The 24,582-nt window shown below is 42.1% G+C and overlaps 1 protein-coding gene across 1 annotated transcript in view; it reads left to right on the top strand.

Annotated features, from left to right (window-relative positions):
• Positions 1 to 24,582, top strand: part of POLR1A (RNA polymerase I subunit A) — a 2,269,619-nt gene that overhangs the window by 1,943,850 nt on the left and 301,187 nt on the right. The window contains exon 30 of the mRNA XM_044062330.1: positions 11,737 to 12,054. Within this exon, the coding sequence (XP_043918265.1) occupies positions 11,737 to 12,054 (318 nt within the window). The remainder of the gene's footprint in view (positions 1 to 11,736; positions 12,055 to 24,582) is intronic.

Raw genomic sequence — 24,582 nt, 5'->3', positions numbered from 1 at the left:
TAGACTGGGTTATACAGAGGCCTTTGGGTGGTCTCTGGGGTTTGGCACTAGACTAAGTTATATTACTCTAAGATTTGATAGTAGTGCTGTTTAATGTGCAAACTAGCTGCTCTAGGCTTGTCTCAGCACAATGGCTTTGTTTTCACTACAATAAGTTACAAGTTTCATTTCTAAGGGAAGTTTTATTGATGACATTTACTTTTTGAATGTTTGTGTCTGTACAGGGCACTGCTAACTTCTTGCTGTAGTAACACTAAAAAAGACTGCTTGCAGGTGTAATGTTACAAAAAATAACTTAAGCAAGGCATTTTAAAGTATTAGGAACCTTTAGAATGATTTAAAGGAGACCCGCACCCACATACTCAAAAAACGTTTACTTCATCATGGTTTGGTGTTTCCTACATTTTAATACCACTCTGGGACTATTTAGGGCTTTTTAGATATTTTTATATGCAATTTCTGACTCTGACAACATGGGGTCTGGCATCTTGAAATAATTCTGATTGTTTAGTCTGCCTCTAAGTGTCCCAGAATTCATTGTTTGTCTCCAAAAAATTGCATCATATCTGCCACTTTTTCCCTAAAGCTCCTGTCAGTGCACTGATTTTACAGACATTCACTGCTGTGTTATAGTCACCTACTTTTGGTTAAAAATGTATCCTTTTTCAATGAGTACTTCAAACACAAACAGTGCAAATGCTACATAACAGAATTGAAAAGTGCATTGTATTGCTCTTTCTTCTTAGGAATGCTAACTTGATTTATTTTGTGAAGGCTGAAATCTAGCTCTTCAAGGTATCTCCCCTCCCCCTTCACATCTACCTTCCCTAGCTGTCAAAGAGCTAAGGGTAATTTGACCCATTATCTGCATGTGATTGACAGCTCACAGCAGGTGACCAGACTAATGCACTGTTTTCTTGTCAGCCTTTCCTGCCTTACAGTGGGAGACTGTTGTTGCATTCCTCTTGTCAAATTTAGAATAGCACTGGGAATAATCACTCTTTTGCAAAGCATCAAACTCCCACTTATCCCCCCCCCCAAACACAAACACACACACACTTGCCCCTTGCTTGCATTCACACACACACACACACACACACACACACACACACACACACACACACACACACACTTGCCCCTTGCTTGCATTCACACACACACACACACACACACACACACACACACACACACACACACACACACACACACACACACACACTTGCCCCTTGCTTGCATTCACACACTTGCCCCTTGCTTGCATTCACACACACACACTTGCCCCTTGCTTGCATTTGTATACACACATACACACACTTGCCCCTTGCATTTACACACACACACACACACACACACACACACACACACACACACACACACACACACACACACACACACACACACACACACACACACACACACACACACACACACACACACACACTTGCTCCCTGCTTGCATTCACACACACACACACACACACACACACACACACACACACACACACACACACACACACACACACACACACACACACACACACACACACACACACACACTTGCCCCTTGCTTGCATTCACACACACACACACACACACACACACACACACACACACACACACACACACACACACACACACACACACACACACACACACACACACACTTGCCTCTTGCTTACACTTGCTTGCATTCAGACACACACACACACACACACACACACACACACACACACACACACACACACACACACACACACACACACACACACACACACACACACACACACCCCTTGCTTGCATTCACACACACACACACACACACACACACACACACACACACACACACACACACACACACACACACACACACACACACACACACACACACACACACACCCTTGCTTGCATTCACACACACACACACACACACACACACACACACACACACACACACACACACACACACACACACTCCTTGCTTGCATGGGACATGGGAAACCAGAAGGCAGCATTCACACTCACAAACACACGTCAATTTGAGAATGAAGATGCCAACATTAGATACAAAACAGAACTGAGCAGCAGCAGTAATCAGTAATGATCAATATAACCCAGCAGCAGCAAACAAACACAAAAGAACTAGGCTAAGCTATAAAAAGTCTGCAGCAGCATATAATATTGAAGCACATGGTAGGTACCCTCACAAACAGAAAGCATAAACTATATCACTATGCACTGAGAAACTCTGGATCCCTAAATTTCATGGCTAGGAATGCATACAAATAGGGCCTCTTAAGACTTACCTTACCAATGAAGTACAAAAATGCAGGAGAAGATGCAGGCAATCCAAACTTTCCAGAAGTCCCTTCAAGGAATGCACTCGACAGGATACACTTACAATAAAAAGTAGTTCCACATAGCATCAGCTAGTTTTTATTAGGTTAAGAGTGGGCTGGGCAAGACAGCTCTGACATCACAGTGTGGGAGGTTCACTGGCTCTTCTGCTGAGCATGCAAATCAGACGGTACTTATGTCACTTTGGGGGAGGAAACGTCCCTGTAACTACAGCAAGAGCTCTGGCAGATGTGACATCATCATTTAAGAGCCAGCTAGAGGATTTTGAACTTGGTTTTCAAAGTGAAAGTAAACAGTACAGAAAGGTAGCAAGCCTAAGAGGTAAAACAGTTGAGTGGATTACTTTTTAAAGCTGCGATTCTGATTTTTTGAGGCTGTATCAACTAACAGGGACTAAAAGAGACAGCAGGTTGAGCAATCTGCTTGAATATCCCGTTGTTGTTCTTTAGAAGCACTCTAAACCATTAGCTGAAGTGCTAACCTGTAAAATAAATTTCTTATCTGCCAAGGATGGAGCAGGACCCCTCAGATTGTGGCGGGGGCACTAAGCAGACAGGATCTGTGGGAAAATTTGCAGGAAGGGAGGTTTACTCAAATGCAATACTAGTTTCCTGGATGGGTGCCTATTATTATGGATATATGGAAAACAGGGGGTTGGAAAGTACTTAAATAGGTTACACAACAGACGGTAGTAATGAAAGAGGGAAGGGAGGGACTTTGGGAGTCAGGTTACCATAATGGGTAGAAGCCAGAGACACAGCCTTTTGAAACCACAAGAGAATGGTTGAAGGGCTGGGGAAAAATTCAAACTGGAGCTCTGGTTGAAGGGCTGGGGAAAATTTCAAACTGGAGCTCTAGTCTTTTGGAGAAAAATTCAAACTGAAGTTATAGACTAGTAAATTTCTAATTTAATTTAAAATTTAGTAAAGGTCTAGTCTGGTAAGTTCTGGTCTAGTTTCTAATAAAAAAAATGTTGACACCCTGTGTGGCAGCAGCTGCTTTGGATTGCTACAGAAGAGTGCACTATTTATTTTATTTTTCATCAGAAGCAACAGAAAGAAAAAAAAAACATACTTAAGGGCAATAAATGATGGTATGATTAACTACAATGCTGAGAATCTTCTGGAAATCTGATCTCATATCTCGCTATGCTTCATGCTTGATGAACTGCTAGCAGAGAGGCATGTAAACTCTCCAGGAACTTCTGCAGATTGGAATTGTACTGGAACATGGTAAAAACTGCAGAAACCTGTCTAACCAATTGACAATCAGACACGGGAAGCATATTAAAAGGAAAAGATGTGAAAGATCAAGAAAGAGAGGCTCTAGAGCAAGAATTAAGGCCAGAATGAAAAAAAAAATCTGCACAGGCCTGCACTTTCTTCCATGCTGCTGGCAAATGTACCCTCACTGGAGAGCAAGATGGACTACTTAAAAATGGATCTTTCCACACAATCTAAGGTGAGAAAGAGTTGTTTCTTGTATTCACTGAAACTTGGCTGAACTTCAGCATAAATGATAGTACAATATATGTGTGTGTGTGTGTGTGGGGGGGGGGGATTTCATTATTTCATGCTGACAGAAATCAGTCTCTGTGTGGTAAGTCTTGTAGAGGGGATTTTTGTGTGTATATCAACAACAGCTGGTGTACAAACTGAAATAATCGCCTGTCCACTGCTCAGAGAATATTGAGTTCATGTTACTAAAATGCAGACCCTTCTACTTGCCTAGGGAATTCAATGGCGTGAGCATAACAGTTGTTTACATCCTAGTGCTAATACGAATGTGGCATTGAACATTATTTATCTGTCAATAAATGACCTTCAGAATAAGAACCCTGAGTTTGCCCATATAATTGGAGGTGATTTCAATCATACTGACTTTTAATCCATATTACCACATTGCCATCAACATGTGAACTCTGCAACAAGAGGGGAGAACACTCTGGATAAGGTGTACGCAAATGTAAAACTGACCTACAAAGCAGTACCTTATCCACATCTGGGCAGCTCGGACCATCTGGCCATCATGCTGCTTCCTGCATACAAACACCACTGCTGAAAAGAGGCAGACCTACAACCAAACAAGTAAGGATATGGCCTGAGGGAGTAGTCTTCGCACAACAGGACTGCTTTGAATGTACGAACTGGTCGATGTTTAGGGAGGCAGCTGTAAAGAACCACCATATTGACCTGGAGGAGTATATGGAATCTGTAATGGCCTACATTTCAAAATGTGTTGATGTAATAGTCCTTAGATGTATCACCATTTGTGCTAATCAAACCCTGGCTATCTGGTGAAGTATATGGGCTCCTAAAGGCACAGAATGCTGTATTTAAATAAAAAAAACAATGATGTCCTAAGAAAGGCCAGAGCAAATCTAAATAGAGGTATAAAGGAGGCTAAGAAGACCTACAGACATAAAATTAAGAGACACTTCTCTGACTAAAGGGATTCCAAACGTCTCTGGCAAGGCATGCAAGCCATAACTGAATACAGGCCTGCATCCTCCCCATGTGATGACAACACAGAATTTCTGAACAAACTAAATACGTACTTCAGCAGATTTGATATGGACAACAACACTGTGCCAAATAAGCTCCCTGTCGAACAGGGCGAGGAGGTGCTATGTCTAAGAACATCTGATGTTCTGAAGACACTGAGGTGAGTAAACCCAAGAAAAGCAGTTGGTCCTGATAATATTATGGGAAGGGTTCTAAGAGACTGTGCTACCCAACTGTCCACAGCACATCCCTGCAACTAGCCATTGTACCCAGTTGCTTCAAAAATACAACAATCATTCCTTTACCCAAGAAATCCCAGCCAACAAGCCTAAATGATTATTGGCCAGTTGCTCTTACAGCAACAGTAATGAAGTGTTTTGAGAGGTTGATCAAGAACCTTGTCTCTTCAAGCCTACCTGCAACACTGGATACATTACAGTTTACTTATAGATGTAACCGCTGCATGGCTGATGCAGTAGCTGTAGTACTTCGTGAATCCTTGACACATCTAGAGAACAAGAATTGCTGTGTCAGAATGCTGTTCATCGATTTTAGTTCTGCCTTTAACACTGTCATTAACCCAGAATCTGATGTCGAAGCTGACCAGCTGGGTATCAACATCCCCTTATGTAACTGGGTACTGGATTTTCTCATCAACAGACCACAAAAAGTATGTGTGGGAAATAACACTTCAATCAGTATTGCATTGAGCATGGGTGTCCCAAGCAGCTGTGTCCTGAGTCCTTTGTTGTTCACCTTGTTGACACACAACTGCATGGCCAAACATGATGAATCCAGCAGAATCATCAAGTTTGTGGATGATACCACTGTCTTAGGTCTCGTCAGAAATGGTGAGGACACAGCCTATAGGGATGAAGTGGAGCATCTGAAAGGCTGGTGCAACAGTAGCAATCTGGCCTTAATGTAAGCAAGATCAGCGAACTAATAGTGGACTCCAGGAGGACTCAGGAGATAACATCAACCTTTGGAAATTAAGGGGGTGGCAGTGGAAAGAGTCAAAAACACCAAGTTCCTGGGGTGCACATCTCAAATGACCTATCCTGGTCAACTCATATTAGCCATGTAGTGAAGACACCACAACAACTTCTGCACTTCCTACAGAAACTGAGGAAGGCAAACCTTACTCAGTCCATCCTCAAAGCCTTCTGCAGGGGGACCATCGACAGCATCTTCACAAACAACATCATAGCTTGGTATGGTAACTGCAAAGCATCTAACTGCAAGGCTCTCCTGAGGGTAGTGAGGACAATGGAAAAAGTAATTGGTTCCTCGCTCCCCATTCATGGATGATCTGCATCAGAGTCTGTGTGTGGGAAGGGCTAGGAAGATAATCGACGATCCCACTCACCTTGTCCATGGCATGTACTTCCGCCTTTCCTCGGGCAGGTGGTATCGCAGCTTACACTGCAAAACATCTAGACTGAACAGGAGCTTCTTTCCTCTATCCATAAGGCTGTTGAACTTGAATGCCAAGCATGACAATGATTAATCAGATCAATGTGCCATTTGCTGTGACGTATCATCTATAGTAATAACTCTGGCAAATTGCTTCAATAACTGGTACAGTTTGCCATATTTCTTATGCTATTACTTCTTGAATGTGCAATAGTTATGAGTGAGTCACCACTCCATACATGTGCAATATGAACATCAGAATATATCATACTACAACTGATGAAGTGCAATATTCTAAGCAATCACAATGTGAAGTCATAGTCTTGCAATACCTACTAGTATAATATTGTCTCTCTTCCTGTCCAGTTGTGGTAATTTATTGTGTTTTTAATATTTTAATTATTACTGTATGTGCATTAGTCTGTCATTCATACTATGTGTTTAATTGTTATGTCTTGCATGGGGACCAAAGCTCATAATTTTGTTCAGCTTGCACTGCTGTGTACAGCTGATCAACAATAAAGTTTACTTTAACTAGTCCTATGGTTAGAATTTCAAAAACTTTTAGTTTAATGCCTCAGTGGGGGGTGCAGCAGACTCAAGTGGGGGAAATAACAGTAGCAAGGTAAACAGAAAGGCTCTGGAATGCAATTTTAAGCAGGTATACCGAGTTATAAAAAGTGCTGAAGCCCACATCCTGGAGCAGAATTCACAATACTGCCACTACTGCAATCCCACCACAGACTATGATACCAGACTTTGCAGAACTTTACCCGTAGCAATGTAATACATGACTAAATGAGCCTGAAGTCTGGCAGTAGATCACAGTCCTGCCAAAACTGTGAAAGAAGCTGCAAGATTGGTTGAGGTCACAGACTGGGTGCAAAATACAAAAAAAACTGCCTTTACATGTAATTCTAATTATTGAAATAGAAGTGCAGTAGAATGTATAAACAATGGTAAAATCTTGCAACAATTCATAATCTTCACACAACTGTAAATGAAATTACAAGACTAAGGTCCCAGACCAAACTGAAAAACAAAATGCAACAGTTAACTTTTCTGCTAAAAACATGGACAAAACGAGTGTTGAACAAAATATTTATATGTGCTGTAAAATTCTCTTCCCTTGTCTTGACAAATACACACCATCCTATCTAAATACGTGTGCCCAAATGTCTTGGATGCTCTACACATGCCCAGTTTTTAAAATGGGCCATTTGGGTACTTACCCCAAAATGTTTTCGTTCACACTGACCTGACCATCCTTTCAATATGTGATTTGTGAAAAATATATCCTAGCACCTGCACAAGCTGTACTATTTAAGAAGTTTGTAAGTTCCCTAATAACAGTCAGAATGTCCTTGATGAGGGGTTCATTTATACCAAAATGAATAAAAACAGCTCCATAGCTCCTTACATTAAGGCAGTCTAAGGCCCAGCTCGCATCCAGTATTTTTGATCTTATCTTCTCTGCACAAGTATCAGTTCCTCTAATAATTGAGTCTCCAGTTACTATTATATCATTTCTGACCAGATCTGAAGAATCTCTCCCACTTATGATTCAGTGACATCTGCTTTATCAGCTGTTAAAAATAAATTATCTTTATCATAATTATTCTTGTTTCATTTTGTCATTGCTTATTTCATTTGCAAGCATACAGTTCTCATCCAGCTGTCTGTACTTCCACAGCTTTAGCCTTGTTGTCTGTCTGCCTTTCTCCTTTTTTTTTCTTACAGTAATGTTCTTCAATCCTTCCACATTCAGTTTTGATTTTTTTTCCTTTTTGCCTGCCCTTTGTCTTTTTTCCTGTGTTCTTTGTTGTGAAAAATGGTGCCATTTCCTGTCAAGTGAACATTTTCTGATTGAACAATGTTATCATTTCCTGTACACTGTGTGTTTCTTAACAAAGCAGTGTCCTTTTAGCATATGTTCTCTTTGCATTCTAGATATTAATCAATTTCTTTTTCTTCCTGGTTATTTATTGTGAATGTCTTCCTTCTCTTCAACATGCTCTGAATCCTCAGATTGCTGAGTACTTGTTTCCTGAATTCCAAAATTGTCAGAGTGATCTTTACTGACAGTGGACACTTCATTTCATAAATGTATTCTGTTTGCACTTTGCCTGATGCTGTTTATCTAATCCGCCCAGTCATTAGTATAGGTAACAACAGTTTTCTAAGCTGTGCCAGTTGCACAAGTGCAATTGTTATCAGTAAATCTAGATTTATTACTACTGCATAAGCAAATCATCCAGCTTTTGGCATGAAGAACGGGGGCCTCCAGCGTTATCGGGTGTCACCTTTGTATATCCATTGCATGTACTACACTGTACAAGATACTTGTGTTTTAGCAAATAATGTTGTACTCACTTTAAGGAATCCATTTTCAACTACAAAGAATAAAGAATTTTAATACAAAAGAATAATGAAAATCAATTACCACATAATTCAAAGAAATTAAAACAGTAATTTAAGTCAAATTGTATGAGGAAATCATACAGCAATATGAAACTCGATACTAAATTAAGTACACCGAGTTAACATTGAACAAGGAGAAGTAGTTCATAAAGACGTTCCTCTGACCTGCTGTACTGTTTGTGCCTGTCACACTAAAATGCTGGATTTCCTTTACATCACCATTGCTTGTAGTCACACCTCATTATAGCAGTAAAAATTCAGAGTGAAGAAATAATATATAAATTTAAATAAGTAGATATTCTCTTTTCAAGCAGTTAGGATTGCTAGAGTTTGCCTGTTTACAATCTGTCCCTTTCAAACAGCAAACGGGGAAAAAAAATCGGAGGTTAAAAAAATAAAATTAAAAAAAAAAAATCAAAGTAAATCTTCCTCTGTATAAGCTATACCCACCTTCCTACAAACAGTGAAAATCAGATGTAAAATAAAAATGTAAATCAAAATAAATATTCTCTTATATGCAGTTGCACAATGAATCACAAACCAACACCAGATTGTTTCAGATAAGCTAGATCTAGGTAACTGCAAACTCTATAATTTTTCCACTTCTATGCTTTTTTCTGTTAATAGTTGAGTAAGGAATACCATACTAGAGGCAATGACATTGATGACATGTTATTCTCTTACTGGCATCTGTACATTAATGACAACCACTAGTTACTATTTTCATGTACTTATTCCCATTATGCTCAACAATGGTAAAATTGATCAAATACACGACCCCGATATATAAGCCACAGCAGTTGCATCTGTCAGTTTGTAACTGCTGGCTTTCCTCATTCCTCACCCTGCACATACTGGTTCGTACAGCCAAGATGAATACCTGAGATAGCAGCCTCTTTAAGCATTGGTATATATCTAAAAAAAATTATGCTGAACTCTGCATTCCATTTCTTAACCTTCTGTATGTTTTTTTTTTTTCAAATAGATTTTATTACCCTTAACACCCCATGTTTCTCCCTCAAGTAAAATAGTAAAAACAGCTTTATTTAATACTTGTAGTATAAAAAGGCTGCGGTGGTGGTGCTGCGGTAGCGTTGTTGCCTCACAGTTAGACGTTGCACGTTCGATTCTCAGTTAGAGCGTCTTCTGTGTGTCGACATACATGAATGGGAATTCCTTCGTTGAAGGTTGTGCGTTAGGCCTGGCAAGCCAGCACGTAAAAATCTACTGCCAATCATTAGTGGACCGGAGTTCCACTGTGGCGACCCCTAACCGGGAAAAGCCGAAAGACAGTAGTATAAAAAGGAAATCTGTCTACCTCAAAAATTGGATACACCTGCAGAAACTTGGCTTAGCTCACTCACTCTCTGAAAGCAATACCTCAGTCTTGGATAAAATGAGGTGCCGTTATTCCACCAGCAATTTTTGTTTATGCCTGAAATTGTTTCAAACTAGGAGCAGAGAAGGTATTTTACTTTAAGCCCTAACTACATATTTGCTGCCTGACAGTTTGCATGATCATAGGATGTACTATGCCTCTCTTTTGTGTGTGTGTGTGTGTGTGTGTGTGTGTGTGTGTGTGTGTGTGTGTGTGTGTGTGTGTGTGTGTGTGTGTGTGTGTGTGTATCCATATATTTATTTTATTTTTATTTAACATCTGTTTATTGGGAAAGTCCAACTTGGAATGAGCAAATTTTCAGCAGAGGCCCGGGGAGAAATGCTCCAGACGCATGTCTTTGTATATGTATATGTATATATATATATATATATATATATATATATATATGTATATACACACACACACACACACACACACACACACAAAATGTGTGTGTGTGGTGCACGCACACACATGTCTACCCACATATTTCATGAGGGCTACCATCACCAGTTTAAGCCATGCACATTTTCCAATGTTAATGGCTGCATCGTCATCACTGGTAAGCCTCCATTTGCCTGTGGAGAAGAAGCCAACCCAGTCAGCATTCCCTGTCCACACAGTCGTGTTAGCCAGTCACTGCTTCCCTCCCCACCCAGCTCGTCCAGCTCCTGAACAACTAGCCAAACTTGGGTTGGGAGGATCTGTAGCTTGTGCTTTATTCCTGTGTGCCACAGATCTAGCTACATATGCAAGTAGAGATGAGCAAGATCTGTAGACCTGTGATCAGTCCCCCTAGTAGGGCATACTCGTGCCTTTCTCTGAGTCAAGCAGAATGGCTCCATGTATTCCAAGGAGTTTGTCTTATGATGTGTTCACTTGTATTTGAGCTGCTGTTGAGAAACATTGTCCATCTTTAAGTAGTTTACGGTAATGTTAACTGCTGTTCACACTTAAAATTCTCAGCTTCCTTCCCAAATACACTTGCCTTGTCTCCAGTGCAGTAGAAGGAAGTAACAAAACATTTTTGTTCGTGCTTCACCAATTTGAAAGTCAACTACTTGAGATCAGAAGCTCATCAAAATGTGGTATTCACATCTTACTTAAAACCATACATTTTCAAAGAAGCTAACTGCAGATGCTTCTGGAAACTAATAAACCCAGTAATGCTCTCCATATAAGTAAACCATGAACATCCTTTTCTTGACTTGTGTAGATAACTAGTTTTGCAGTGTAACGTCTAACGTGCTACTGTTTCTTTGTCTGATTGTACCCTTGTAATATTTATGTGCTTGTAGCTCGTGCATGTTATTTTAGTATGCTGTTTATGTTTTTGTGATTAATGTAACAAATCATGGTTAAAAATATTCATCAGTTTGGACTACCTAACTTAAGCAATAAAAAATAAATAAGTGATGATTTTTAGTGTACTTTATTTTGATTAGAATGATTTAATTGGGATTTTTTTATAAAAGAAAAATAGGAGAGCACAGTTAATCTGGGTTGAGTTTGTGTATATCTTACTGAGCTGTACTTCAATTTATTTAGAGTCTGCAGCTGCGTTTATTGTGTAGAGTCTCACATTGATTATTGTTTTTTGTTACATGTGCTGGCTGTAGTTGAGCATTCTCTATTTTTCACATTTTTTGTATGTATTTTGAAGGTTGATTATGAGAGTGAAGAGGAGGAAGTTGTGGAACGTGATGATGATGATGAAGAAAAACAGAAGACTGCCAAGTCATTTGCTGAAACAGTCTCCCCTGAAACTGATGAGTCACTGCTTAAAGAACACAGTCAGCCTGCTGATGATGATAGTCCGGAGACATCCCTTTTCTACAGCACAAGTGAGAGGGAGAGGAAGAAGAAACAGCACCAGCAGAACTACAGTCTTCTGGATGAGGCAAGAGTGAAGACTGTTCTGGAAAGTAATCCCGCTATAGAGAGCTACAAGTATGATACGCAGAACAGCCTTTGGTGTGAGGTAAGAAAACAAAATTAGCTTAGTGGAGCAGAGTTAAGATGTACTACCTATATAAAACATTTAATAGTTGCTTACTCCCATACTGGCCAGCACACACATAGTCACTCTCTCAAAGCAGTAATCTAGAATGTTTTTCAAGGGGGCCTCAGCAGTGGAATAATTGCTGGAGGTTCTTATTCTAGTGCCTTCCCAGTGTAACCCTTTTTGATCTCAAGCTACCAGGCATGCCACCCATCCTAGACAAGCAAAGGCATATTTGCTGCATTTGAAGAGGCCATGCCTAGTTGCAGCATCTCTAGTTCTTCTTGGCCACTCATGCAGGTTGGATTCTATCCTGATGTACCTAGTTGGAAAGGTTCTTTGTTCAATGCATATGAATCCCTACACTAAGGTCTAAGTCCATTGTAAAAGCTATTTCTCTGACATAAGGCAGGAGCAGCATGTTGAAGATACAGAAAGTGCCACTTGTTCAACAAAACAGCTTGAACAGGACTGTCTTGAGAAGCTAGATGCTTATCTGAGTATTTGCAAGCTGGTGGCAGAGATGGAAGCCTGGCACATGGCCCTGATTGAGGGGGTTATCTCAGGAGGGCTATACAGACATGGAAAAAGAGAAGGATGTAAAGGAGCATTATGCCTGGTTACAGCCAAATTTATTCTTACTCAGAAAGTTCACGGCAGCACTGGTGGCCTCTGAAACTTTGCATGTTGTGATCTTCTCCTCCAGCAAGAACACAGAGTGTATTTCCCATCTTGTCTGTAGACCTCATGACTGGGCATCCCTGCACCTGTTCTTAGGAACAATACTTGGGCCAGTATTGCCGCTCTGCTCCTTGGATCCTAAGGTGTTTCATGCTGACTGTGCTCTTGAGTTCCCAGGACACATGACTGAGGTTGATCATGATTTGTAGAGAAGAAAGTCTGCTACCTTCAGTTATCTTTGAAATGAGATTAGCTCATCTGCAAGGGTTGACCACAAGCAAAATGGCGGTCATGGTCTGCTTTTGTCTAATGTATCATTAGGCCTGTGAAGTGGCTTTAATGTCTGGTGTGAGACGACTGAACGAGTTTCAGAGAGTACTGTTCAGCATCATCATTTGGTACCAGAACTAGAAAAAGTACTAGTTTTTGTTTCCCAGGCCTTCTCCACCATGTTTTTCCCCATGCTGTGGTTATTTACCCAGTACCACTTGGCATCTGGCAGTCTGGATCTTGGGAGCTAGATGGCACAAACCTTCTACTATCTTTTATGGTTCCTTCTTGTTACAGTAATCTGAAGTGATCTGGGAATCCAAGCTATCCTTTTCAGATAATTCTGCCTAGATGATTCTCGTGCTTTGGAGGGACCTTTAAGATGATGATGTCTTCCATGAACTGACCTTCTTTTCTCATAAAATACTCCGTGATTACCTGAGAAAGAAAGGCAAAGACCACTTTGTTGACCTTCCATTGGAGTCTTTTCTAAAGAATGCTAGTTTTGCAGACTTGGAGCATACAGAATGTGTCCAGTTTCTCCCCAAGAAAGCTTTTTTCTCTGCAGATCCCACTGGAGTGGTTATGCTTCTCTTAATGTTGTACAGCTGACTCTTGTTTCTTAACCCATCATCAGACTCATAAGCTCCGGCATTTGCCACAGTTCCATATGTTATATGATTTGAAGGAGCACTGTTCACAGAAGACTGTCCTCTGCAGTGGGATGGAATAAATATTGGAGAATGTGTATGATTTTTTTTTCTTTGTTAAATGTTTGTATATGTATAAAGATGCTGGAATGGAATTTGTTTACATATAGATATACATTTCCCTTGTCTTTTTCTGATTGATGCTATGTAAACATTTACTTTTGCCTAGGCGCTCAACAGAGCAATATTAGCATTGAGAGTGGTAGAAGAGACATCATTTTAAATTTGTCATTTGTAGCATGTTCACTTCATCAGTACAACACCCCCTTAAAGATCATGTCTAAAGGTGTAAAACGACCTTTTGTTTTTGTATAAAAAAGGTGTTTGCATGCATCATTATACATGTGAACACTTTTTTTTTAATACCAAAAACAAAAGGTCATTTTGCACCTAATTACAAATAAAACATTTTTGAATTCTGCTTCCGAACTCAGAAGACAAAATGTACCAAGCAGTGTTTATGGCATGAAAATTAATGGGTGGCAGGCAGCGTTTGTTACTTTCACAATTATCCACCTACACTAATCCAGCATATTAGAGCTGGAACCTAAAATGATGCAAGTACTGTCTGCCTGCCCATAAATATTCATGTCATAAACACGTGTTGGTACATTTTGTCTTGTGTGTTCGGAAGCAATTTTAAACTTTATATTTTTAAAGGTTGTATAACACACTTTTCTTACAAAAAAGTGTTCACATGCATAAAGATGCATGAGAACACTTCTGTATGAAAAAAAGTTTGTTTTGCTCCTTTAAACATGATCTTTAAGATGCAGTTAGATGCCATTGCTACTTATATAACCCCAGATCCTTTCTGGACAGCAAAACAACAAACATTAGAATCCTTTGGGATTTGTTCTTGTGAGATTCCAGTCTTATCACAAAATTATTGTACTCCTCAGCTTCATTTGTGTGTGTGTACGCATGCACAGTTGCATGTATGTGTGTACATGCACAAACAACCATGCACATGTGCATATGACTCCAACCCATGCACATCTGGATATCACATTTCAGGCTAGGAAGACATGTAAAGCTCATGTGCTCTCCATTTCTTTTCTGTCCATTGCACATTTCAGATCTCAGTGTCATAACATACTACCGACGAAATTTTCTGCATTTGATGCTGATGAAATAGGCCCTGGAGATATTTCTCAAATTGTTAGATCACTAGGATCGGTACTGGAATTTTCTTTTTGGCAAGAAGTAGTGCATAATATGAAGGAGTGTTATCAGTGCCAGGTCTTCAGTTCAGCCAACCAAAAAACTAGTAACTTATCTTTTGTATGATGGCAACATTGGAGGGTCACTAACAAGGAGTTTGAAAGAGGGTCCTTTGGTGATCCCAGACGCAAGTTTGAACATGGGAAGAACTTAAAAATCAGGAAATGGATATTAACAACACCTTTTCCACCTACATCCATAGATAAGGAAGATATTTTCTTCAGAGGCCACAGCAGGGGTGGTTGCATAACATCCAGCAGCACATCTGGCATGTTAAATTCCAGATTGTGATGACCCATTATGCAGACATTTACGAACTGGTCAGCAGCACTTCTGCCTTCCCCTAAAATGTACTGAATCAGCAGAATGATAAGGGCACTTGGACCATCCCTCCTGTGTATACTGTCCTAAAGGCTGCCATTTTTGTGGCTTGTACCATCCAGGGTGTGCTTCTCCCACTGCAGGTAAGGTTGATGCCTTAAGGTTGATTCCTATGCAGTCTTTGTAGTCTGGCAGAAGTCCTGGATACCACAGCATGTTCTGAAATACTATTGCGTTAGGACTTCAGTGGTGTAGACAGGATGGGTAAAAGGGTGTTCTGTGCCATTCTGTGTTTTGGGGATCTGAATTTGTCTGTCTTGCTTTTTCTAGTTTCAGTCTTTTTCCTATGAATCTATCTCTGGAATAGTTTGCAGAATTCACTCTGGTGAGTAAGAGTCGCTAGAAAATACATTTATGATCATTTCCTCAGTTGATTTCTATGTTGCTTGCTGTAATTTTGATTACATTGATGCTTTGGCTAAGCCAGTAGTATACAATGTATTACAAACCACTACTGGTACAACAAACAAATGAAACGAGGAGCCACCAAGCTGAAGAACACCGATAAAAATTGGGCTGACATGCGTATTATCGCAACCAGATTTTTGCAGTTGCGAATTGTGCTTAATACCACAGATAGGAGTGGATGAAACAATTACAACTGTTTTTGTAAATGTGTAGTACTGACAAAAATCTTCACATGGCTTTTAGGAGTTTGAATTTGTACAAGGAATTCTTCACAGAAGTAAAAGACAGACACTGATGAATTGTAGCTACACTTGCTTATTTTTAACCATTCTCGTTTCACAGAAGTAAGACACAGACACTAACAATTTGCTTTTACCTACACTTGCTTATTTGTAACCATAGTTATAAGTGGTGTGGAAAGAAACATTGCAATGTTAATGATTGGAAATTCTGCGGGTGGATGTGGTTGGCAGCTGATGGCGTGGTTGTCTTTACACTCTGAAGTACTGATGTGTTTGGCTGTGTGAAAGGGGCATATTGTGATAAATACACATTGTACTACAATAAGCATTTACTTCATTAATGCTGTCATGATGTGCTTTGTTCATTCGTTGGTTTTGTATTCCATTTTAGTGGAAATAATAGTACGTGGACATCATTGATTGCCATTGCCCTGAGAAAGAGATGGCCAGCAGCAGCAAATAACAGAAATGCTGTCAGTTATGTGCAGAACGAAACACGAGCACTATCTCTTGGAAATGTTCTTCTTATCAGTACATGAAAAAAACTGTTATGCTACAAGGACACACATTATACCACATTTGTACAACAGTAAAGACCATATTTCAGGATCATTAGGCAACCGCTATTGCCATTGAAAATGTGGTTGCGATAATACGTAAGTACCAAAAATTGTTTTATCACAAAACGGCGTTTTATTGGGCCAAAAATAAAAATAAACACCAGATGTAAAGTGCTTTTCGTTTAACTCTGTTAAACTTCTTCAGACTATTACAAAACACTGACGTCACTTCCTTTTATACAAATACTAGTCTCAATTAATACTAAATTAAAAACACCTGCTCACAATTAATTCATTCAACTACCTTAAACAAAAAATGAAGCAAAAAAATGCATAAGAATATATAAAATCAAATAACTGAATTCAATGATCACTTGAATAAATACATGTTATACTTATTACTTAAAAACCATGAATGAACATATATTCGAGGGACTAGAAAAAGATGTTGGGCCAGATTCAGGAAGGCTTACACGGAGTTCAAGAGTAGTGTAAGCCTCAGTGTAAGCCTCCCGATTCAGGAACAGCCCAAATCTCCGTGTAAGAGACAGTTAACACGTCTCTTACACGGACTGGGCGTGGAAATGCTCAATACCTCATTTGCAGCTTAAAGATATGCAAATTAGGTATTTGAGCGATCCACGAAGCCGAAACCAGTCCGTGTAACGGACGTGTTAGCTGCAGAAATGTACTCAGCTGACAACTGAGTACATTTCTGCAAAATTAAAAACGGAGCCATGTCAGCTCCAAATAAAGGGTGCATATGTTTCATTAAGCATGCCAATGGCCAAATATGTGGCCATTGGCATGAAAAACTTTTGCAAAAATAAGTTATATAACTTTTTTTTTTTTCACGGGATTTCTGGGTTTAACTGCAGCGCACACCCGTGCAAACGGGGTGCGCTACCTAAAACTTAAAACCGAAGCTTATAAGCCCACAATTGTGGGATTTATGTATTACATGGAATGACAATGGAGGGACTTGCAGACCAAAAACAATATGGCCTCCGTTTAGTGGTTGTCAAGGGGGGGAAGCTCCGTGTAAGACATGTAACTAAGCATTACTAGGCAATCCTGTGTAAATGAGGGTTACAATACTGAATCACACTGCCACATAGGTAATGAGCACTTTCTGAGTAGTGTAAGAGTTAGAAAAGGGGGAGGAACAGAGTAAGAGGTAGGTGACATCATGGGGCGGGGGGATAGTAATAAAGGTACCAGATTGGAGGGAAATGTAAGGTACCAGATGACAGACAGACATCAGTGAGGGAGGTGTGTCCCAACAGAACACTAGGAAAGTCAAGAAATTGAGGGTATACGCTATCCCTACACTCAAAGTTTCTTGAAATACGTGCGTGCGCGCGTGTAAGGCAGGTTCAACATGTGGAAGCGTGTTGCAATCCGTTTACAATGGTTTGCGCGAGCGTGCACGTGTTTAAAGCAGTGTGCGCGTGTTTTAACATGAATCAGCCAAGCTCACACCGTGTAAGGATGTGTCTTGGCGTGTAACACTGTGTAGGGATGTGTGCGCGCGTTTAAGTGACTGTGAGCATGTTTAAGCTGGTGTGCACATTGCTCCTCCTCAGGAAACATAGAGGAAACAGGAAACAACTAAAATACAAGGAAACTGCCAGAAGATCCTGCTGGAGTTAATTGGTGGAAACAAGTAGAAGCAGGCAATTACACAAGCAGACTAGAAGCCCAACCCAGCACTTAAAACACTGCAAAGAGCAGTGCAGGCTGTTTCTCACAAGAGATACTGCCAGAAACTAAGCTATCAGAATTGAAAACTGAAAAAAACTGAACTCAGAGCAGAAATGCTAGGGGCTGCCATAGCTATTATAATCAGGCATAGGCGAATTGCTGAGGGTGGTGACAATGCAGATGCTGACAGACAAAACAGAGTGAGGAGAAGGAGAAGAGTATACAGGCCCAGGGTCACCTACCATGGGTTACATGAGCTGGAGATAGTAGAGCGCTACAGAGTTGACAGAGACCATCTGCAGCAGATTGTTGAGCTGTGCAGGCCACATCTCACACACAGAACCAACAGAGGGGAACCCATCCCAGTGGAAACCAAGGTATGTGTTGGCCTAAGAATACTAGCAACAGGTACCTTCCAGAGACCAACTGGTGATATGATGGGGATATCACAGGCATCAGCCTCCAGAGTACTGCACCAGTTCCTGGATGCCATGTCACCACATGTCAGTGATCATATATATGTCCCTAATGACCGTGAGGTTGTGGCCAGCAATATGCGTCTCTTCCAGCAAATAGCGGGATACCCTGAGGTGCTGGGTGCAATAGACTGCACGCATACGCATCAAAGCACCAGCTGGTGAGCGGGTAGAGCCTACATTAACCGCAAGGGATACCCCTCCATCAACTGCCAGGTCGTGTGTGATGCCCAGGGCATAATAATGAATGTGTGTGCTGGCTGCCCTGGGAGCTACCACGATTCCCATATCTGGCATCTGACGCAGCTGTACCAATCATTTGCCAATGGGGACTTCCCACACGGACACCTAGTGGGGAATGCAGGTTATGCACTTGAGCCGTGGCTGATGACACCCATCAGAAATGCACACACACCTGAACAGGAACGCCATAATGAGGCACACGCACAAACACGTAATGTCATAGAGCGTGTGTTTGGGCTGCTCAAGTCACGGTTCCGGTGTCTGGACACATCTGGTGGAGCCTTGCAGTACACACCAACTACATGTACCCAAATGATCATGATATGTGCTATGCTACATAATATGATCCTGGAAACAGCTGCAGCAGGACCAGCACAGGGCTGGGCCAAACTTCGCCCACCTTTGCGAAGGCCACGACAGGCAGGGCGTGACTCGGAGGAGGAACAACCTGTCCTTGTCCCAGTAGGCACAAGGAGGCATGCCCAGTATGCCCTGGCCTTGGCAAAGAGGCAACGCATAGCACATACACTTGGTCAGTAGGAACACTGGGACTGATACCCACTCTGACTCACTCATACAGCAACAGGGATGCCTAACATGACACAACCTGCTTCCAAACATGTACAGGGAGTGTAGTATGTGCATCCGACAGAGGCGGCCCTGCAGCACCACCTGAGGCATGAATGCCATGTGTTAAGTAATGTAATATCATGTACCATATGCACACCTGAGGACCCCAACTAACATCCACCCTCAACAATCATAAACCACAAAAACACAAACCCACCTCATGGGTACCACAAGGGATAGGAACCTAGATGTAATGCTACCCAATGCCAGAAGTATAAACATCAAGATGTGCAGTGTAAACACACACAGTATAGAGAATGTAGATATCAGTGCTGTAATAGAAAACAGGGTCAAAGCCCACATCAGCACCCTGACACTACCAGGTCACACCTCATACAGTGATGTACATGTGCAAAAACATGGAACAAGATAAAATGAGGGTGACTAGCAATAAATGGCATGGATAACCACACACCCATGTTTGTACCACAACAAGAAGCAACATGGAATAGCCATGGTCAAAAACCAATGGCTAAAACTGACTACTACTATATAGCTTGCTGCAGACCACTGTCCTAATAGCAGGAACTGCCCCAGGCCTATGTTCAGAGGTTCATAGGTTCATACTAGGCTATCTGCCCTAGGGCATTTATAAGCCTAGCCCAGAGTTTTGTGGCTTCTGCCACCCCTTCAATTTGATGGATAATATGCCCATTATTTTGCTGTGCCTCTGTCAAGCAGTGATACTGAGGTTATCCCTGGGGTATACCTGCAATCTCCCATCCATTGGTCAAGATCTCACTCGAACAAAGCCAGTGAGGTGCTCAGCCTCACATGTACCAGGATGTTGTTCCACAGCATAGGGACTCTCTGGGTGATGAATCTGTCCCTCCAGCACATCCTATTAATATCTGTGTTGAGGTTTAAGTCTCCTGCCCTTGTAGTTCTGATGGATGTAGATGTCTTAAGGTGAAGCATGTTCATTAATTCTGGGATGGACATAGCCTTGTATGTCAGGCACAGGTCACCTCTGAGCAGACGGTAAGCGACTGAATACAGCTGGAATTCTTTCAGTCGGGCAGCATAAGAAATATGTTTGAGACCCTTTCACCTCCTGTTGAGGAATTTGTGGGCCCATCCAATTGCCGCAGGTGTTGGGCCAGATACATTCTGAATGGGGCATTGTATGCAATCATTGGTCTGATGAGTGATGAGTACAGGGGAACAATGACCTCCCTTGATCTAGATGTGAATCCCTGCATGATGAGGTGGCCAATGTAGAAGGTTTTCCAAACTACCCTGGCAATGTGAGTGTTAAACAAAAGGTTACTGTCAACCTGGGTGCCCAGGTCCCTGATAACCTCCTCTGTGCGTAGAGGATTGCCACCTAGATGGGAACTAGTGGTAACCTTGTTCTTCCTGAAGGGTATGGCTATGCATTGTTTAGTGTTTAATGTAAGGCCATGGCTCTGGCACCAGTTATCCATGTCTATGAGACCCTTCTGAAGGATGTCTGTGTCAGATGGGTTTCCAACTATGCTTCCCAGTTTGCAGTCATCTTCAAACTTTGTCAGCCATAATCCTCCTGTGTTTGCTCGTACTTCCGAAAAGTAGATGCTGAACAAATGTGGGCCCAGGACTGAGCCCTGTGGGACACCACTTGTGACAGCTCTGGAGTGTGACATGGCACCAGCAACTTTGACCCTGTGTGTGCCGTCATTTAGCCAGTTTGCAACCCATGCTGTGATGTATGGGTTCACAATTAAGCTGGTGATGTTTTCAATGATACCTGAGTGGGGTATTGTGTCGAAAGCCTTTGCCAGGTCAAGGTAGGCTGTGTGGACTGCCTTGCCCACGTCAATGGCCTGGGTGACTGTCTTGAAAAAGTCAACCAAGTTTAAAAGGCATGATCTGCCCTTGACAAAGCCAAACTGGATTGGATCCAATGTCTGCAGGTCCCCTATGTCTTCATTTATAATTCCCATTATGATCCTCTCCATAGCTTAGCAGAACAGGCTTGTCAAGCTGATGGGATGGTAGTTTCCTGGGTTGGTGGAGGCACCTCCTTTGTGAAGTGGGTCCACCATTCTTTGGGCACATATCCCGAGGTGAGGCTAAGATTAAACAGCTGCCCTAATTGCGGGTGTAATTACTCATTGAGTTCATGGAGCACACAACTGGGGACACCATCAGGTCCCATGGATAAAGTGTTTTCCGCCTTGGATAGAGCAGTTCCCACCCCAGCATTGGAGATGTTTGGGGGGCTACAATCCTCTGGTGTAGATACCCCTCCAGTTGGGGGGAGGGGGGGTGAGAAATCTGCACTGAACCTGTCAGCCAGTATGTTGGCAATGTCTGTAGGTGCAGTGATATCTACATCATTCCAAACTAATTCTGAGCATATCTGGGAGTTCCCTCCCAGGTTTCAAACATAGGTAAAAAAGGCCTCATGATTGTCCCTTGAGTCCTGAGTGGGTTTACTCTCAAAACTTGCCTCAGATGATTGTATGGGGGAACCAAGTGTTTTACTCACAATGAGCAGGGGTGTCTTCCCTCCTACGGAGCACACTCTATCTCATAGTAGCTCCTTCCTTGTGTTGTAGAGCTTGTTTATGGCTAGGGTCCACCAGACTGGATGCTTGCCTGTGGTACAAACAGTCTTTGTTTTGTTTGTTATTGCCTGATCCATGCAGTCCTGGAGGTGCTGGTAGAAGGCATTTCTAAGTGATACAGTGGCTTGGGTAATGGTGTCCGCTGGCTTGGGGGCCTTGAAAGAGACCACACCAGTCCTTAGAAATGTGAAGTCGGCATTTGAGAAGGTCTTCACTGTTTGTTTGTCTATCTGGGGTGTGGGTGGGATGTGGACTCCCACTGAGAGTAGTCCATGATCTGATCTCACCAATGATGGGTATACTTCTGGTGTTGAACAGTGTGACCCCATGTTCATGATGATGAGTCCTAGTATGTTGCCTCCACTTGTGGGGATTGGGACCAGTTGTTCCATGGCATTTGAGTGTATGAACTCTTGGAACCTTTGTGTTAGAGTGTTGTGGCTTGATTAGTGATCCCAGTCTATATGTGGATAGTTGGAATCACCCAGTAGGATGGTGTTTGGAGATACGTTTATCCCCTTCAGTGTTTGCAGGATAGCTGTGTGAGGTACCTGAGTTTGAGAGGGTGGCATGTAACATGCTACAAACTGCAGAGCAGTCCTGCCTATGGTCACTGGCACCTGGATGGTCTCCAATGCATCGTGTGTTGCCAACAACCATGAGGTGAGGGTGTCCTTGATGAATATGGACACCCACCATCCTTCTTGGTGTTGTCCGGATTCTGGTGCCGGAACGCATGATATGAGGTAACACCCGATAGTGCCGGGGAGCTGTCAGAAGCTGTGAACCAGGTTTCAGGCACAGCACAGACATCAATGTGCTACATACTGAGAAGGGCATAGAGTGTGTGCAGCTTGAGGTTGAGACCTCTGGCATTGAGCAGCATTACCCTTAGTGTCTTTCCTTTACTGTTTTCTAGGGTGGTAGGTGTAGAATCTGAATCTTGCATATAAAAGGCACAATGGGGGTGGCAAGAGCATCATCTGAAATCCGGAAGCCCAGGGGTGACAGGTGCAAGCCGTCCCTTGCAAATCACCGTGGCCTGTCCAGCATGTCATCCCAGGCAGAAAGACATTGGACCCCCTTTGAATGACACCATAGTTAAAGCAAAATATTACAGCTGATCATCTTGTCTCTTTTTATGTGGCATCATACTTGGTGAAGGTAGGATACTGCTGAAGGTCAGGGTCACACCTGCCTGGCCTACATAATCAGAGGGATCCTGTATGTCTCTTTCCATGTAGTCCAGGGAGGTACATCTCACGTCGTTCACACCAGCATGGATAATGACTGGGTCAGACTTGTACTTGCAGTTGAGTGACCTGAGTGCTTGCATTATGTGGTGGATTCCAGTGCCCGATAGGCAGCTTACTGTGACCTCCTCCGTACCCGATCTGGTGAGCGGGATGTCAGTGTGTCTGACTATGGAGTCACCTATGACAAGTGTGTCTGGCATTGTGTTTGGCCTTAAGGGCTGTGACTGTTTGGCACACCGACTCTGTGGTCAATGTGTTGCATGTGCTGTGCCCTGTGGAGGCAGTTGTGTGAGTGTCTGCTGTGGTGGCCACTGCCGTTTTGGTAGAATTCTGATCAGAGCCTCCAAGTATGTCTCTGTGTGTCTATGTGTATGATCTTAAGTTGTGATAGTGCCATGTGAGACTGGATTTGTGATGTGTGTGGTTACCTTCACCTTCTCTCTGGTCTTGCTAGTCCTATGTTGAGAGAGCTCAGCCTCCACTTTGGCTATATAGTTGCATCTCTCACATGTATGTGTGTTTTATGGGAAAAGGAGAGGGTTGTCAGTGTACATGAGGCAAGTGTAACATTGCCTCAATATTCCCAGGTTCACCAGCTGAGCAGGAGGGGACACTAGCAACTGATCCCTAGACATGCTAGAAGGAATAGACAAAACAATGTTGGAATACAGGGAGATATCAAGCCCCCCAAACCACATCATAGTGTTTGATTGACAATACCTACACATACACTGATGTTTCATAGTGTCATAGTCTACTACTAGGCTATCTGCCCTAGTGCATGTATAAGCCTAGCCATAGTGATGTGGCTATTGCCACCCCTTATAGTGGTAATAAGTGTGCAGAATAGATTCTGAATATTGTGCCTCTGACTTAGTAGTGACACATTATGACCCCCTTACGTAATTGAATAACATGACTGTGCCTCTGTCGAGTCTGTGCCTCTGTCTCATATGCAGTTGTCCAGATGTCTCCTGAAGAGAGTCAGTGAGGGACTCTGTCAAACATGAACTGGGATACTCTGCTAGAGTGTGAGATGCCTCTGAGTTATGACTCTGTCCCTCCAGCATGTCCTATACATGTATGTGCTGAGGTTCAAATCCTCAGCTCTCATGGCTCTGGTGGATTTGGATTGCTTGCAGTGGAGCATGTCCACCAAATCCTGATTGG

The sequence above is a fragment of the Protopterus annectens genome, chromosome 2.part1, assembly GCF_019279795.1.
Source record: "Protopterus annectens isolate FY-2018-M chromosome 2.part1, PAN1.0, whole genome shotgun sequence".
In the NCBI taxonomy this organism is placed as follows: Eukaryota; Metazoa; Chordata; order Ceratodontiformes; family Protopteridae; genus Protopterus; species Protopterus annectens.
The sequence above is the reverse complement of the archived record's forward strand: the minus strand, read 5'-3'. Positions and strand labels throughout refer to the sequence as shown.